Source organism: Hemiscyllium ocellatum, chromosome 7 (genome assembly GCF_020745735.1).
Source record: "Hemiscyllium ocellatum isolate sHemOce1 chromosome 7, sHemOce1.pat.X.cur, whole genome shotgun sequence".
Lineage (NCBI taxonomy): Eukaryota > Metazoa > Chordata > Chondrichthyes > Orectolobiformes > Hemiscylliidae > Hemiscyllium > Hemiscyllium ocellatum.
Window position 1 is genome coordinate 91,922,653 of NC_083407.1, and position 17,364 is coordinate 91,940,016.

The 17,364-nt window shown below is 43.4% G+C and overlaps 1 protein-coding gene across 1 annotated transcript in view; it reads right to left on the reverse strand.

Moving 5' to 3' along the window:
- Nucleotides 1–12,393, reverse strand: part of cops8 (COP9 signalosome subunit 8) — a 35,280-nt gene extending 22,887 nt beyond the window's left edge. The window contains exon 1 of the mRNA XM_060828050.1: nucleotides 12,261–12,393. Within this exon, the coding sequence (XP_060684033.1) occupies nucleotides 12,261–12,338 (78 nt within the window). The 5' untranslated portion in view covers nucleotides 12,339–12,393. The remainder of the gene's footprint in view (nucleotides 1–12,260) is intronic.
- Nucleotides 12,394–17,364: the final 4,971 nt, after the last annotated feature.

Here is a 17,364-nt window from a genome sequence, read left to right on the forward strand (position 1 = left end):
CCTTATTGATTTAGTGATTAAATCTCATTTTAAGCTATACACTAGATTGATAAAAGCTATTTTTTTGTAGTCTCTGGAGGCAACAGCAAAAAGGGTATCATAGTATCTTACATCTCCAGACAAACTTCTGCTCTTCGTAACTCAAAGTAACCTCCAGCAAAACCACCAGGTCGCAGATTCTCACACTGCCCATGCAATTTTCATTTTGCTGACCCTGAACCTTATCCTAACATTCGGACAGACTTGCAGTCTAAAAGGAAGCTTAATGCAACAATACTTAGTATCAGTATCTGCACTAGAAAGGAAATGAAAATGAGGTAATGACCATGTCAAGTTACAGCATAGAACTACATTAATTCCAATAAGTGGAAGCAGCATGCTACAGGGAGAGCCAAGTGAGGCCACAATGGATCATGTCTGAGCTCTGTAACACTGCCATGCTTAGTCATGAATGGTGGTAGACAATTCAATAATAAAAGGGGAAAAGGGATCTCTGCAAACATCCCTAACCTCAATGATGGAACTCAGCAAGTGAGCGCAAAAGACTGAAACATGGTTTGCAGCTGCAAGAAGTCCCAAATAGATGTTCTATTTCGGTGACATGAGATGAAGAAAATGACAAAGCACTGGATGGTGTAAACATTATGGCCCAACCACAGTTGGCTGTAGTGAAGATAGCACAAGTGATATCTCAAGCCACACAAATCCAGTACATCTACAATACTGACAACTGTTCAACAATGTGGCAAATTGCACCAATATTTGCTCAGCCTATTTCTATCAACAGCACAATTTTAATCTTCAAAGTTTCAATTTGAAAAAAAACCCATAACTTTGTAGGTCGCTGACGGTTTATTATCTCATATTTATAAGGGATATATTTAAAGATAACGAGGGCAGCTTAAAATGTTTGAGCCATGACTGCAACACAGGAGGCTATCATTCAGCTTGTTGTGCCTAGTTCTCTTCAGTGTGCCACTGTCACTTCAATGCTATTTCCCTACAGCACTGCAAATATTTTCCATTTCAAATAATGAGCTAATTCTTTCTCAAATGCCTGATAGAATCACCCTCCATAGCTGTTTCTTAAAATCTGTGTCCTGTGGTTCCCGATCTTTCTGATCCATCCAGTCCCCTCATGCTTTTCAATATTTCTACAAAATGTCATTTCACACTTATCTTCTAGATGGAGAACAATTCCAAATTCCCCAAACTCTCCACATAACTGAAATTCTTCATTCCTGGAACCATTCTCATGAATATCCTCTCTAATTCTTCACCTCCTCGGAGAATAAACAGTTCAGAACAATCCATAACACTCCCGTTGAGGTTAAACCAGTGTCTCATACAGGACTGTTACTTTTGAACTATTTCCCTACTTTAAAGAAGTCCACAGACCTGCATGCATTATTAAAATGTGTGGAGCGGCAAAAGATGGCGGAGACGCTAAACAAGTATTTTACATCAGTATTTACTGTAGAGAAGGACGTGGAAGATATGGAATGTGAAGAAATAGATGGTGACATCGTGAAAAATGCCCATATTAGAGGTGGCGGCATTGGATTTCTTGAAATGCATAAAAGTAGATAAATCCCCAGAACCTGATCAGGTGTACCCTAGAACTCTGTGGGAAGCTCAGGAAGTGATTGATGGGCCTCTTGCTGAGATACTTGTATCATCGATAGTTACAGGTGAGGTGCCAGAAGACTGGAGGTTGGCTAACATTCTGCCTATATTTAAGGAAGGTGGTAAGACAAGCCAGGGAACTATAGACCGGTGAGCATGACATCAGTGGTGGGCAAGTTGTTGGAGGGAATCCTGAGGGATAGGATTCACATGTATTTGGAAAAGCAAGGACTGATTAGAGATAGTCAGCACAGCTTTGTGTGGGGGAAATCATGTCTCATGAATTTGATTGTGTTTTTCTGAATACGTCACAAAGAGGATTGATGTGGGCAGAGCGGTAGACATGATCCATATGGAGTTCAGTAAGGCTTTCGACAAGGTTCCTCACAAGAGGCTAATTAACAAGGTTAGGTCTCGTGGAATACTGGAGAACTAGCCATTTGGATACAGAACTGGCTCAAAGGTAGAAGACAGAGGATGGTGGCCCAGGGTTGCTTTTCAGACTGGAGGCCTGTGGTGTTCCACAATGATCACTGGGTCCAGTACTTTTCACCATTTATATAAATGACTTTGATGTTCACATAGGAGATCCAGTAAGTTTGCATACGACACCAAAATTGGAGGTGTAGTGAACAGTGAAGGTTACGTCAGATGGGCTAAGGAATGGCAGATGGAGTTTAATTTATATAAATGTGAGATGCTGTATTTTGGAAAAGCAAATCAGACCAAGACTTATACTCTTAATGGTAAGGCCGAGTGTTGCTGAACAAAGAGACCTTGGAGTGCAGGTTCATAGTTCCTTGAAAGCATTTGCACGTAGATAGGATACTGAAGGCGGCGTTTTGTATGCTTTCCTTTATTGGTCAGAGCATTGAGTATAGAAGTTGGGAGGTCATGTTGTGGCTGTACAGGACATTGGTTAGGCCACTGTTGGAATATTGCGTGCAATTCTGATCTTCCTATTGGAAAGATGTTTTGAAACTTAGAAGGGTTCACAAAAGATTTACAAGGATGTTGCCAGGGTTGGAGGATTTGAGCTCGAGGGGGGTGCTGGATAGGCTGGAATTGTTTTCCCTGGAGCATTGGAGGCAGAGGGCTGACCTTAAGGTTTATAAAATCATGAGGGGCATGGATAGGATAAATAGACAAAGTCTCTTCCCTGGGATGGAGGAGTCCAGAACTAGAGGGCATAGGTTTAGGGTGAGAGGGGAAAGATTTAAAAGGGACCTATGGGGCAATGTTTTCATGAAGAGAGTGGTGCGTGTGTGAAATGAGTTGCCAGAGGAACTGGAGGAGGCTGGTACAATTACAGCATTTAAAAGGCATTTGGATGGGTATACGAATAGGAAGGGTTTAGAGGGTTATGGTCCGGGTACTACCAAATGGCATGGGTGAGTTGGACCAAAGGGTCTGTTTCCGTGCTGTACATCTCTATGACTCTATAACTGCCCTATAACTCTATAGGGCAGTTATAACTCTATTTCAGCTATCCTGCCATTATAATGATTTGCGAAAATATGCCTAAGTGCATCTGTTCCTGTAACAGATTTAGAATTTTACCCGTTATTTTACATTCCCTTTTCACATTCTCCCTGCCATACTCCATACTTCTCTTGGTTAAATTTCATCTTCCACTTGTCCACCTATTCCAAACTGCTTGCAATCAATTGAAATTCACGTCTTGACTGTGTTCTGTACAGCAAAGTCTATATTTGAGCAAGAGCATGGTCCAACAGCGACCCCTGGGAACTATACTACAAGTGCAGAAATCAAATCCAGCCTAATTTTTCAGAAAACAAAACTGGTACGCAGTTTTATTCAAATTGGATTTATTCAAATCCAATACTTTATTCCAGTAAAGTGGGACACAAGAAAACCATCTGGTATAACTGTAAAGCACCTTAGGCTAATAACCGCAGCACTGATCTAATTTGTTGTCAGCAATCTTGTAAATGTAGTTGGTGCGCAACTTGGTGACAGTTTTGTATGTGTGTATGAGAGTTGAATATGAAGTCTTGCTGGGCCCCCTGAGTTTAGGATCATTGTGGAGGTGTGTCGCCTATCCTTACTGACTGTCTGCTGATCAAGAAGTCAAGATCCCAGTTACAGGGAGGAGTAGAGACCCAAGTCTGGAGTTCGGAGAGAACTTCCTGTTCCCTATATCAAGGCAACCTACTTAAAATGAGATAGATCAATGAAAAAACATTTGGCTTTCAGACTATGATGATTGCCCTGAGTTTGTAAGAAAAAAATCAACTTCTTCAGAGCTCTTTTTGACTATTTTAATTGAAGAAGTTTGATTCTCTCAATTAGATGAGCTGTATAACTTTCCTTCCAGGAAAGGAACAGTAATAACCATCTTAAATAGCGGTACGTCAATAAATAAGCCTTTTAAATTCTGTACCGAACCATAGTTCAGGACGGGACATGTCCAAGAATGAAAATTCTTAGACATATCCCATCTTAGACATGCCTGGGATCCATCAAACCTGCGTCTTTCCACAAAAGTACATTCCTCCAAAAAGGAGGCTCCTTCATTTGTATGTTCTTTACATTCCACGCTTTCAGATCGTCGCTGAAGGGTGATCTTTACATCAACGGTGTTGCATCAAATTTATTCTAGTCAGAGAATCACCAGTCTCACAGTCTACAGTAATCATTCCAATGCCATGTGCAAAACTAAGCTCAGATGCAGTCTTAGTTTTCGCTTATTAAAATGCAGCCTATCAATAGGATCTAGAGAAATGGGGCACTGTTAGTGATTGAGACTAAATACACACGACAGAAGAGGATGTGCACTTATCATTGGATTGCATTGTGGTATCTGTCATTGTGGAATAGGCTCAACATTATGGATGATGTAATTTTGAATTTTACACTTTAATAATGAGGCCCTAAACCCAATTTGCAGTTTCTATTAAAAACAAAATGTCTTAGTGTCAGTAAACAACTTCTTTGACTTCAGTTTGTGCCCATCATATTTTTGATAACATTTTTGCCGAATTGGCACTGTATTTCAACATGCTCCATAATGTATGGCAATACTAATTCGCAAAACCATTCAGTAATCATTTCAAGCTTCAGTACAAGGAACATGAGAGATTTCTGTTGACAGACTCCAAGTGCTGCAACATTACGATCACATACATGGTCAGCTCTCTTAGGGATGAGAGAAAATAAGGGCAATCTTAAACATAATTTTCTATCAAGGGAATAAGCTGGCATATTTCATTACCCCAAATAATTTCTAGGACATTTTGTCAATAAATTAGAGCAGTCAATATTGCTGTAGGTCAATTAAGACTGCAAGACAGCATGAATTGGGGAAAAAAAAGCCATTTAATTTGCTCTGTTCACAAAGTGCAATGTATCCTAACATTTCCTTTATTTCACTTGTTTAATTTGATGTGCACTGTTGCTTTTTAATGAGGGGAAGCAAAATTCTACAACATGCATCTATCCCTTCATTGGCTGTGGTACTAGAGAACTGGCCAACAGTAAATGTCTCAACTCTGTTCAAGAAATTGAGATATAAACCAGGAACTACAGGCCAATCACTGTTATCGATGATATAGAAAAAATGACATACCATAATCAAGAAATAAAATGACTAACAATTAACAAAGGTATTTTGCAACATGAATCGTGAAGAGGGTTGAAGTAGTTAGGGTTGTGTGCAAAAGCCCTCAGCAGGGATTTAATAAAGTACTACATTATAAACTTGAATAAATTTCAGGTCCAAGGATTCGAGGAGCAATAGCAGTGTAGATATGAAATTGGCCAAAAGACAAAAGGTGCGTGACAACCCATATTGTACCACTATGGATCAATTTTAAAAGGAGCACTGTTCTTTTTGGTATTATTTATATCCTGAACTGGAGTACAGGAGTGGAAAAGTTAATCTCAGAGTTTAGAGATTACACAAATCTTGGAACTACAGCAAGCAATGAAAATAATATCAGCAGGTGCACATACATTAATTATCGAAATGCTGAGACTGTGGCAAATGAAATTTAATGCAGGAATTTGTGAAGTGATATATCCAAGATGGAAAAAGAAATAAAACAAATTATACTGTACAATTTTAAAATGTACAAGACAAGAGACATCAGAGATTTTCAAAACAAAAATCAAGATGATGGATATTACTGGCTCCTCGAATCTGTAGATAAAAACCAACTATAAAAGCAAGGAGGTTTTGCCAAATCTTTTTAAAATGTTAGTTAGGCCTCAGAGTGATACATTGAATTCTGGGCACCACATTTATGGAAGGATGTCAAGGTATTTGAGGTGTAGACAATTTACCAGGATTATACAAATACTTCAGTTTTGTTGAGACGAGAAAACTGGAGTTGTTATCCTTAAAACAGAGATCATTAAGGGGGAGATTTAATAAAAATTCAAAAAACTGTAAAGGATTCGCTGAAGCAGTAAGGAGAAATGGCACTGACAGGATAGCTGATGTGCAGATGATACAAGCAAAAAGAGTTTAGAAATTAGGCAGAGATGTGATGCAACTCTCAGCAAAACTCAAAGCAGAAACAGAAACTGTGAAATATCAAGTAAAGGAAGAACAACTTTTATGCAGGGAGACAGGGCAAACATGGATTAAGGGTGGGCAGGCAGCAAAATTCACGAGAAAAATTTCCAGGCATTACGATGGAACAGAGAATAGGAGAAAACAACAGAATGCAAAAGACTGTAGAACCAGTAGATGCAGATAGAGACTGATTGGATTACACTCCCACCTCACCCCACCTTAACAACTTTTGTATCTATTCTATCATTCTTACAAAGGCTGGTGCAGCAAGGTAAGAAACCTGTCCAGCACAACCAATTTTCCTGCTTGCTGCTGCTCCAACACATTCCTCTGACATTCTTTAAAGTTTTCACCAATGTTTAAAAAATGCAATCAGATTAGGGTGAGGAACTCTCTTATTCATGTATCTCATTTGTCACTTGGAATTTTTTTCAAACACTATTAATTCAGCTTTTCGTTCCTTCAATATTCAACTTTTTTTTTAGAAATACAAACTAAAGTGAAGACAAAGTCAGTTTAAGAACAGAAGAAATAGGAGTAGATTACTTACACTCACAACCCTACTCTGCTATTCAGTAGGATCTTGATTGATGTCCTACCTCAATGTTAGTTTGTTCCACTGCCCATATCCCTTATTTCCCAAAATTAAAAATCTGTTTATTGCAGTTATGTCTATATTCAGTGATGGAGCTTCCACAATCCTCTGGCAGAGAGAATTTTTAAAAATTCAAACTGTTTGTAAGAACAAGAGTGCCTTGGTCTCCATCTTAAATGATCCACCACTCGTCCTAACATTGTGATGTGGAGGTACCGGTGACTGGGGTGAACGAAGTTGAAAATCACACCACACCAGGTTATAGTCTAACAGGTTTATTTAGAAGTACTACATTTCAGAGTGCTGCTCCTTCATGAGGTAACTAGTGGAGCAGCATCATAAGACAGAATTTATAGCAAAAGATTAGTGTCATGCAATTAAAATGATATATTAACAAACCCAAATTGCTGTTAAGTCTTTCAACTTTTAGAATCGGTTGCAGGTTTCAGTTCATTAATATGTAAATCCCAGAACTTCTTTTAAGTCACATTCTCAAGATAACTTAAGGTTTTATAACAAAACAAAGGTAACAGCTCAATATATTAAAAGGTCTGAGGTTAGAGTCTGTCTGCATCCCAGACTGGTTCCTTTTCCAAAGTAGGAATTTATAAAATGTTATTTGGATTGACTGCCTGCAGGTTGTGCACTTTTTGAGAAAAAAAACAACGCATCTACAAATACAATTCTGCAAATGCAAATTCAACCCCTAGACTTATAGGAGTTAGGATGTCATGCTGCAGCTTTAAAGGGCAAGATTACCTTTAGAATACTGCGCACAATTCTGGCCACCTTTCTAAAGGAAGAATGCTGTTAGACTTTAACTTCTGTATAACAGAAAAGACTTACAACGAATGTTGTTGGAGCTGGAGTGTTGGAGCTAAAGGGAAAGGGAATAGGCTGGGGCTTTTTTTCCCTGGAGCATCAGAGAACTGAGGGGTGACCTTATAGAGGTTTATAAAATCTTGAGGGGTGTGGATAGGCTGAATAGACAAGATCTTTTTCCTATGGTGGGGGCATCCAAAACTAGAGGACATAGGTTTAAAGTGAGAAAGAAAAGATTTAAAAATGACCTGAGGGACAACATTTTCATGCAGAAAATATTGTGTATGGAACAAGCTGCCAGAGGAAGTGGGTATAATTATGATGTATAAAAGGCATTTGGATAGGTAGATGAATAGGAAGGGTTTAGAGGGATATGGGCCAATGCTGGCAAATGGGGCTAGGTCAGATTGGGATGTCCAGTCGGCACGAATGAGCTGGACCAAAGGGTCTGTTTCCGTGCTGTATGACACTATGCAAGTCTGCCTTTAAAGCAACCTGCTCGATTTAACTATTCACTCTCTCCATCACCAATGCAGAGAGGCAGGAGTGTTAACCATCTGAAAGATGCAGTGCAGCAAAATTCCAAGGTTACTTTAACAGCATATTCCAAAGCCTCGAACTACCGAGAACTTCCACCAGCAAAATAACTGAAACACTATCCATGCAATTTCCCCTCCAGGTCACGCACCATGCTGATGTGCAAGTATATTGTTGATGCTACACGGTAATGGAGTCAAAATCCTGGAGCTTCCTTAACTCATTTTGAAGAGTAATTCAAAACGGCAACTCGCTAACACCTTCGCAGGTTTAATCATGGTCCAACATTGATAGTCTCAGGCCACTGCAAAGTTAAATTTTTCTCCTGTATCTTTTCACAGCTTCTTTGTGTCCTGTCAGCTTACATTCCCACCCAGCTTTGTATCATCAAAAAGTTTAGCGACATTACTCTTGGTCTCGTTAATCAAGTAATATCATTTGTAAGTAGCTGAAACCCTAACAATAACCCTTGTCACATACCACAAATAGCTGAAAATGATCCATCATCACTACTCTGCTTCTTGTATGCGAAATAAACCTTCCAGCTATGCTAATACGTGCCACCAACTGCGCACACCCTTGTAAATAAGTGATATTTATACGGCACCTTATCAAATGCCGCTAGTCCCCTTTCGCTATCCTACTGGATACATCCACAATATTCTGATAAATTGTTTATCTTAATATCCTTTTCATACAACTATGACGACTTTGACCATTTACAATTTCAGAAAATTGAGACTCTCAAGAATAGAGTCCAGTGTTTTCAATCACAGATGCTAGGTTAACTGGACTTGCCACATCAACACAATGGCAACAACTGCAGGTCAGAGACTAGGGATACTGTGGTGAGCAATGTACCTCTTGACTCACCAAAGCCTGTCCATCATATACAAGGCACGAGTCAGGAGTGTGACAGAATACTCCTCACTTGCTGGTTGAATGTATCTCCAACAACACTCAAGAAGCTTGACACCATCCACAACAATGCAGCCCATTTGATTGGCACCACATGCACAAGCATCCACTCACTCCACCATCAATGCTCATTAGCAGTGTGTACTGTCTACAAGATGCACTGCATAAATTTACCAAAGATCCTTAGGGAGCACCTTTCAAACTAGCAACCATTTTCTTCCAGAAGGACAAGGATGCATGGAAACACCACCACTGCAAGTACCCCTCCAAGCCTCTCACCACCCTAACTTGGAAATATATCACTGTTCCTGGCTCAAAATCCTGGAAATCCCTCCCTGAGGGTATTGCAGGATAACCTACATCATAGATTGTAGTTCAAAATGACAGCTCATCGCCACTTTTTGAAGGGCAACTAGGAATGGGCAATAAAATACTGGCCAGTGTTACCCACTTCCTCAAAGTGAATTTTTAAAAAATGCTTCTCACTTTTTCCTCTTTCCCTTTCCTGAACAGCAGTTACATCTGCTAACTTCAACCTATTTCAACTATTTTAGAAGTTAAGCAATTTTTAACAAGAACTTAGTATTTATGGAATACAATAAGTCACAACAGGCACGTAATCAATGCACTTTCACTCTTACCAACTTGAAATCAAAATATATTTTCAACAAACTGTTTTAGTGTAAAGTTTATGTCCAATTTTGAAAAATTTTGACAAAAATTGAAAGGCATTTAAAACCATTTAACAACAATTCACCTACTAAAGCCTAAGAAACGAGGGATGTGCGACATACCTAAAATCATTAAATGTTTTCTCCACTTAATTTTGATTTTTCTCATACAATCACTCTAAGCTCCATTGCACGCTGTCTCTCTCCAATCTCTCTTTACCTAATCTGTTGCTCCAGCAATCTAAAAACTTATTGCGAGATAGTTAGTGCCTCTATTTCCACATGTCAGTTCAAGTCCTTTGAAAAAGTTTCTCCACTCTTGGCTCAGCATCCCTCAAACCCCCAGCCTGTTAGTGTTTGATCAATATAACTCAGAGCGTCGCCACTCCACTCACAAGTACACACAATTATAGTGCCCTTAACACAGAATGTAGACGTTCTATAGCTCCAATATCTCTCTGAAAAGTGAGGCAGCACATCCACTAATATCATTTACTGTATCCGTTGGTCCCGATGCGGTCTCCTCTACATTGGGGAGACTGGGCGCCTCCTAGCAGAGCGCTTTAGGGAACATCTCCGAGATACCCGCACCAGTCAACCACACCGCCCCGTGGCCCAACATTTCAACTCCCCCTCCCACTCTGCCGAGGACATGGAGGTCTTGGACCTCCTTCACCGCCGCTCCCTCACCACCAGATGCCTGGAGGAAGAACGCCTCATTTTCCGCCTCGGAACACTTCAACCCCAGGGCATCAATGTGGGCTTCCTCATTTCCCTTTCCCCCACCTCATCCTAGTTTCAAACTTCCAGTTCAGCACTCTCCCCATGACTTGTCCAGACTTGTCCAACCTGCCTATCTTCTTTTCCACCTATCCACTCCACTCTCTCCTCCCTGACCTATCACCTTCATCTCCTCCCCCACTCACCCATTGTACTCTATGCTACTCTCTCCCCACCCCACCCCACCCTCCTCTAGCTTATCTCTCCATGCTTCCAGCTCACTGCCTTTATTCCTGATGAAGGGCTTTTGCCCGAAACGTCGATTTCGCTGCTCGTTGGATGCTGCCTGAACTGCTGTGCTCTTCCAGCATCACTGATCCAGAATCTGGTTTCCAGCATCTGCAGTCATTGTTTTTACCTAGCTCAAATGAGCAGTGGACTTCCAAGCAACCTGTCTATCCAGAACTTGAAATTGGCTCCATGCAACAGACCGTCCACCAGGATATGGTACCCGTCAAAGAACCATCTCTGGAAAATGCCCTCCACTCAGCACTTCAGAATAGCACTCCGTTTGCACTTTCTATTTCCACCATCTTGGTTCACTGCTTGGATATGACCTGGCATAGCATTCTACCCTCAGGTGACAAAGATACCCAATGGTGGGCCATCCACAAAGAGGGCTTTCCCTTTTTTACTGGGGATGACAGCTGGAGAATGCTGCATGCAGCAGTCTCAAATAATCACCATTTAAGCATGTACACTGGGTGCCAGGGCAGGCAGATAGTTAGTGCCTCTATTTCCAAATGTCCGTTCAAGTCTTTTGGCCTGGATGAATGGGGGGCCCTCCAGTACCCCAGTGATGATGTCCCTAAACCTGGATCGTGAGGCCTGGGCTCAAGTTCCACTGGCTCCTGTGTAATATCATTGATGACAATATAGGTGAGAGATATTTTCAAAGCTTTTTGGTTGCAGCCTCGTCTCATTTTTAAAAAGGGGCAACCCTCAAGTTTCTGGCGGCACTTCAGCCCCACGCTCCTCATCCAAGGAGAAGCAGGCAGATCAGAAGGCCTCCTCGAAGGTCTGCTACCCACTCTCGAAGAGAACATTAATTGGCCCATTAAGAAGGTATATCGACCTGATAGTCTGCCCCCTCTTTCGCTGCTATGTGCACTCTCAGGCATCTGTGAAAAGAGAGCAGCGACATCCACTGGCACAGTACAAGCATGGAGAGACTGGTGGGCATGTTAGGGATGGAGTGCTTCAACACCACAGGTACTGTTATTTTGATTTGGTAAGTCGCTGTTTGTCTTAATTTGTGCTTTGGTCAAAGAGCTTTCTCTCCGAACCCTCTGTCCACCCCCCAACACACAGTGCCTGCCCCTCTCTCTGTCCTCACCCCACACACACAAACAGTGCCTCCCCCTCTCTCTGTTCAAACCCCCCCCCCACACACACAGTGTCTGCCCCCCTCTGTCCCCCCCACACGCACAGTGCCTGCCACTCTCTGTCCCCCTCCCACACGCACACAGTGCCTGCCCCCCTCTCTGTCCTCCCCCCCCAACACAGTGCCTGCCTCTCTCTCTGTCCCCCCCCCACCACAGTGCCTGCCCCCCTCTGTCCCCCCCCACACCACAGTGCCTGCCCCCCTCTGTCCCCCCCCCACACACACACACAGTGCCTGCCCCTCTCTCTGTCCCCCCCCACCACAGCACCTGCCCCTCTCTCTGTCCCCCCCTCACACACAGTGCCTGCCCCTCCCCCCTCTATGATGTGATCTGTCACTCGGCTCGCGCTGAGGCCTCTCTGCGGGGGGTGGCGGGGCCCACCTTACCTCCAGCTCCTGCAGCTCACACTGCTCCAGCAGTTTGGCGAACCCCACCGAGTTTTCCGCCATCACCGCAGCGGGCATCTTCCCCACCGCACCGCCTTCCTCCGCCCACTCGCTGCGTTTCCGCTGCCGGGTCACCGCCCGGAAGTCAGGTGTCTTGGGAGTTGTATTTCCGGTCGGAATGGATGGCGCCCCTTGAGCGCCGCCCTACCGGACGGGAGGAGTGTGTGTGTGTGTGTGAGAGAGAGAGCGTGTGTGTGTGTGCGCGTGTGTGTGTCTGCGCGCGCATGCGCGCCCACTCTCTTTCTCCCCCTGCTGGCTCAGCCAGGACAGTGCAGTGCTTTTACTCCCTTCTCCCCTGGACATTTGGAGCTGGAGCAGGGGCAGGCTCCAGACTCCTGATTGTGGCTGGGTGAACAACTGGAAGTTGCTGGAAAAGTTCAGCAGGCCTGGCAGCACCCGGGCAGGGAAGAAATCAGAGTTCACGATTTGACTCTTCGTCAGTGCCAGGGCGACTCTGCCCGGAGTGCTGCCAGCCCATTTCTGCACACCAAAGGGACCTCAAGGAGTGTCAGCGACCAATCCATATTTTCTTGGCCGCCAGCACACTATTTTTCTGTTGACTAATTGGACATGGGCGTATCTGACTGGGCCAGGATTTGGTGCCTGCCCCCAGTTGTCCTTTGGAAGGTGGCGATTACATTAGATTCGCCACACGGTGAAAACAGGCCCTTCGGCCCAACAAGTCCACATCCACCCTCCAAAGAGTAACCCACCCAGACCCATTTCGGTATACTTATCCCTGAGTAATGCACCTAATACAAGGGGCAATTTAGCATGGCCAGTTCACCTGGCCTGCACACCTTTGGAGTGTGGGAGGAAACAGGAACACCAGGTGGAAACCCACACAGGCACAGGGAGAACACGCAAACTCCACGCAGTCAGTCGAAGCAGGAATTGAACCCAGGTTCCTGGTGCTGTGAGGCAGCAGTGCTAACCCAAGAGCTGAGTCACCTTTTTGAACTGCTGCAGTCCGTTTGACTTTCTAATATCTGTCACGGCTAAGTTGCTTGTTCGGCCGTTTGGTAGTGAATTAACTCCATGAAAGCTGGCAATCCACTCCCAAGTCACCCTTTATTTGCATGTGGGTAGCATGTGACACTGACCCAGATGTGGTTCCGAGTGTGAGCAGAATCTCTGACACTCCTGTTTATTTACTTTTATTTTTCTTTTTCTTTTCTTAGTGTTCATTTTTCCCCAACACCAATGTCGCGTGTGTGCAGGTGTCGGGCACAGTGAAAAACACCCAAGTGCGTAAATCTTTATTTATATTCCACCACCAGGAAGAAAGAAAACACCCAAGTGGCCAGTGACAAGCAGTGTCTTTCTCAGAGGGCAATGCTGTGGATCAAACAGTGATGGCGAGGGCAGGGATTAAATCAAAACAGAGTTGGAGGGGGGAATAATACACTCCATTCCCTGCAGTGCCCACCTTTCCCTGAAAGTCTCAAGAGTGTAGGTGGACACACCACGTGCTGCTGCTCCAGAGAAACCCGGGCTCTGATATAATCGCAGAAGAGGGTCGGCAATCGGCTATAATGACCCCCTCCACGGCCCGCTGCCTGGACCTGTTTATGGTCAGTTTGGCCAGGCCCAGGAGCAGACCCACGAGGAGGTCCTCTGACCTACACTCCCACCTCCACACAGGGTGCCCAAAGATCAGGAGGTTGGGATTCAAGTGCAACTAAAAACAAAGAAAGTTTTTAAGAAAATCAAAAAGGGAGTGCAATCATGCACACCCAATATATACATGGTCTGTGGACTCCACAGAACAAGCAGGGAACCTTACTGAGTTCTTTGAGAAGGTGACCAAACAAGTAGATGAGAGTAAATCAGTTGATGTGGTGTATATGGATTTCAGCAAGGCGTTCGATAAGGTTCCCCACAGTAGGCTATTGTACAAAATGCAGAGGAATGAGATTATGGGAGATATAGCAGTTTGGATCAGTAATTGGCTTGCTGAAAGAGGGCAGCAAGGGAAGAAAGATATAGAGCCTATGAAATGGTACTTGTGTTAAAATGTACCACACAGAGTGATGTTAATTTAGATGCATTGAAAAATTCAGCTATACACCATTGGTTACTACCTGCTAACCCTCCGGTAACATTATTGCAAGTTGGAAATGTATTTAGCTGGTTATGGACCAGACCAAACTCCCCTCAAAATATTTCAAGAAAGTAGTCCAGACCCTAACTTTGCTAGTTGTTTTAAGCAGGTGTATGGTGGATATTCCTGCAGTGATGCAGCTGGCCCAACCACTTAGTTTTAAACAAAACAGAATTTACTTTGTAAGGAGTGTTGCTGAACAAAGAGACCTTGGAGTGCAGGTTCGTAGCTCCTTAAAAGTGGAGTCGCAGGTAGGTGGGATAGTGAAGAAGGTGTTTATTGGTCATTTATTGGTCAGAGTATTGAGTACAGGAGTTGGGAGGTCATGTTGTGGTTGTACAGGACATTGGTTAGGCCACTGTTGGAATATTGCGTGCAATTCTGGTCTCTTTCCTGTCGGAAAGATGTTGTGAAATTGAAAGGGTTCAGAAAAGATTTACAAGGATGTTGCCAGGGTTGGAGGATTTGAGCTACAAGGAGAGGCTGAACAGGCTGGGGCTGTTTCCCCTGGAGTGTCAGAGGCTGAGGGGTGACCTCATAGAGGTTTACAAAATCATGAGGTGCATGGATAGGATAAATAGACAAAGTCTTTTCCCTGGGGGTGGTGGAGTCCAGAACTAGAGGGCATAGGTTTAGGGTGAGAGGGGAAAGATATAAAAGAGACCTAAAGGTAACTTTTCCACGCAGAGATTGGTACGTGAATGGAATGAGCTACCAGAGGATGTGGTGGAGGCAGGTACAATTGCAACATTTAAGAGGCATTTGGATGGGTATATGAATAGGAAGGGTTTGGAGGGATATGGGCTGGGTGCTGGCAGGTGGGACGCGGTTGGGTTGGGATATCTGGTCAGCGTGCACAGGTTGGACTGAAGGGTCTGTTTCCATGCTGTACATCTCAATGATTCTCTGACTCTATAAGTCCGTGAACCATCGCAATATGCGGTTGCAGGGGACTGCCGCGTGCAGCACCCTCCACCCCAGATCCCTGAGAGAAAGGGGAAGGACTCCCACATAGAGAGCCCTCTACTGGGGATCCCCACCGCCTAGTGGCAAATGGGTATGCCAAGACGTGTCTGGGTGGTTGATGAGGGAAAAGAAGGGGACGGTGTGCAACAGCAATCTTTACAGGGTCTGCCGTTTTATGTCCCTAAAAAGGGTAGGACTGAAACACTGGAGGTAGCTCAGGCCATGAGGCATAAGTTCCCATGGGTAGAATATTCCACCCAGACTCACCCCCACACCCTATCCCTGTAGCCCTGCATTTCCCAGGCTCATCCACCTACCTGCACATCTTTAGATTGTGGGAGGGATCCAGAACACCTAGGTGGAAGCCACACAAACAGACACTTGAGGCTGGAATTGAACCCAGGCCCCTATAGCTATGAAGCAGTAGAGCTAACCACTGAGCCACCATGTTGATCTCCCAAAAGGCATTGACATTGTCAAACTGAAAGAGTGGTCAGATAGGTTGGTAGATGAGTTTTAATGCAGAGATGTGTGAGGTGACGCACTTTGAGTGGAAGGACATTGAAAAGCAATGGATCTGCATTGGCACTGGCTTGGACAGCAAAGGACCTGTTCCAATCCTGTAATTTTCTTTGTTCTTTGTTTCTTTGTTCAATATAAGTTAAGGTACAATTCCAAAGGGAATGCAGGAGTCGAGGCCCAGGTGTACATATGCACAAATCATTGAAGATGGCAGGACAGATAGACAGTAATTAATGCAGCATACAGTGTTCTCAGCTTTATTAATAAAGGCACAGAGTATGAGAGCAAGGAGCTAATTGAGTCATACAGCATGGACGCACACACTTCAGTCCCATCAGTCCATGCCAAACATAATCCCAAACTAAACTAGTCCCACCTGCCTGCTCCTGGCCCATATCCTTTTCCTATTCATGTACTTATCCAAATGTCTTTTAAACATTGTAATTGTACCCACATCCACCATTTCCTCAGGACGTTCATTCCACATGCGGACTGACCTCTGTGTAAAGGTATGCCCCTAATGTCTTTTTTAAATCTCTCTCCTCTCACTTTAAAAATGTGCCCTCTATTCTTGAAATTCCCATTCTAGGTAAAAGATAACCACCATTAACTCTGTCTAAACCTCTCATTATTTTATATCCTTTGATCAGATTGCCTCTCAATCTCCTTTGCTCCTGTGAAAAAAGTCCCACATTATCCAGCCTTTCTTTATACCTCAAACCTTCCATACCCAGCTACAGTCTGATAAATCTCTTCTGAGCTCTCTCCAGCTTGATAATATCCTTCTTAAAACTGGGCGAGCAGAACAATTCACAGTATTACAGAAGAGGCCTTACCATTGTCCTGTACAACCTCAACATGACTTCCCAGGTCCTATACTCAATGGACTGAGCAATGAAGGCAAGTGTGACAAACACCTTTTTAACCATCCTGTCAATATGTGACGCAAACTTTAAAGAGTTATGTATCTGCACCCCTAAGTCCATCTGTTCTACAACACTACCCAAGGCCTTACCATTAATTGTTAGTTGTACCAAAATGCAATACCTCACAATTATCAGATTGAACTCCATCTGGCATTTTTCAGGCCATTGACCCATTTGATCAAGATTCCTTTGTAATCTTAGAAAACCTTCTTCACTGTCTACAATGCCACTAATTTTGGTGTCATCCGCAAACTTACTAACCATGCCTTATATATTCTCATCCAAATCGTTTATACAAATGACAAACAAATGAGGAATACCACTGGTCACAGGCCTCCAGTGTGAAAAAGCAATCCTCCACCATTACTCTCTGTCTCCTGATGTTGAGCCAATTGTGTATCCAATTGGCAAGTTCACCTTGAATCCCATGTGACATAACTTTACTCATTAATCTATTATGCGGAACCTTGTCAAGGACTTTACTAAAATCCAAACAAACAATGTCTGCCATCATCGACTTTTTTCG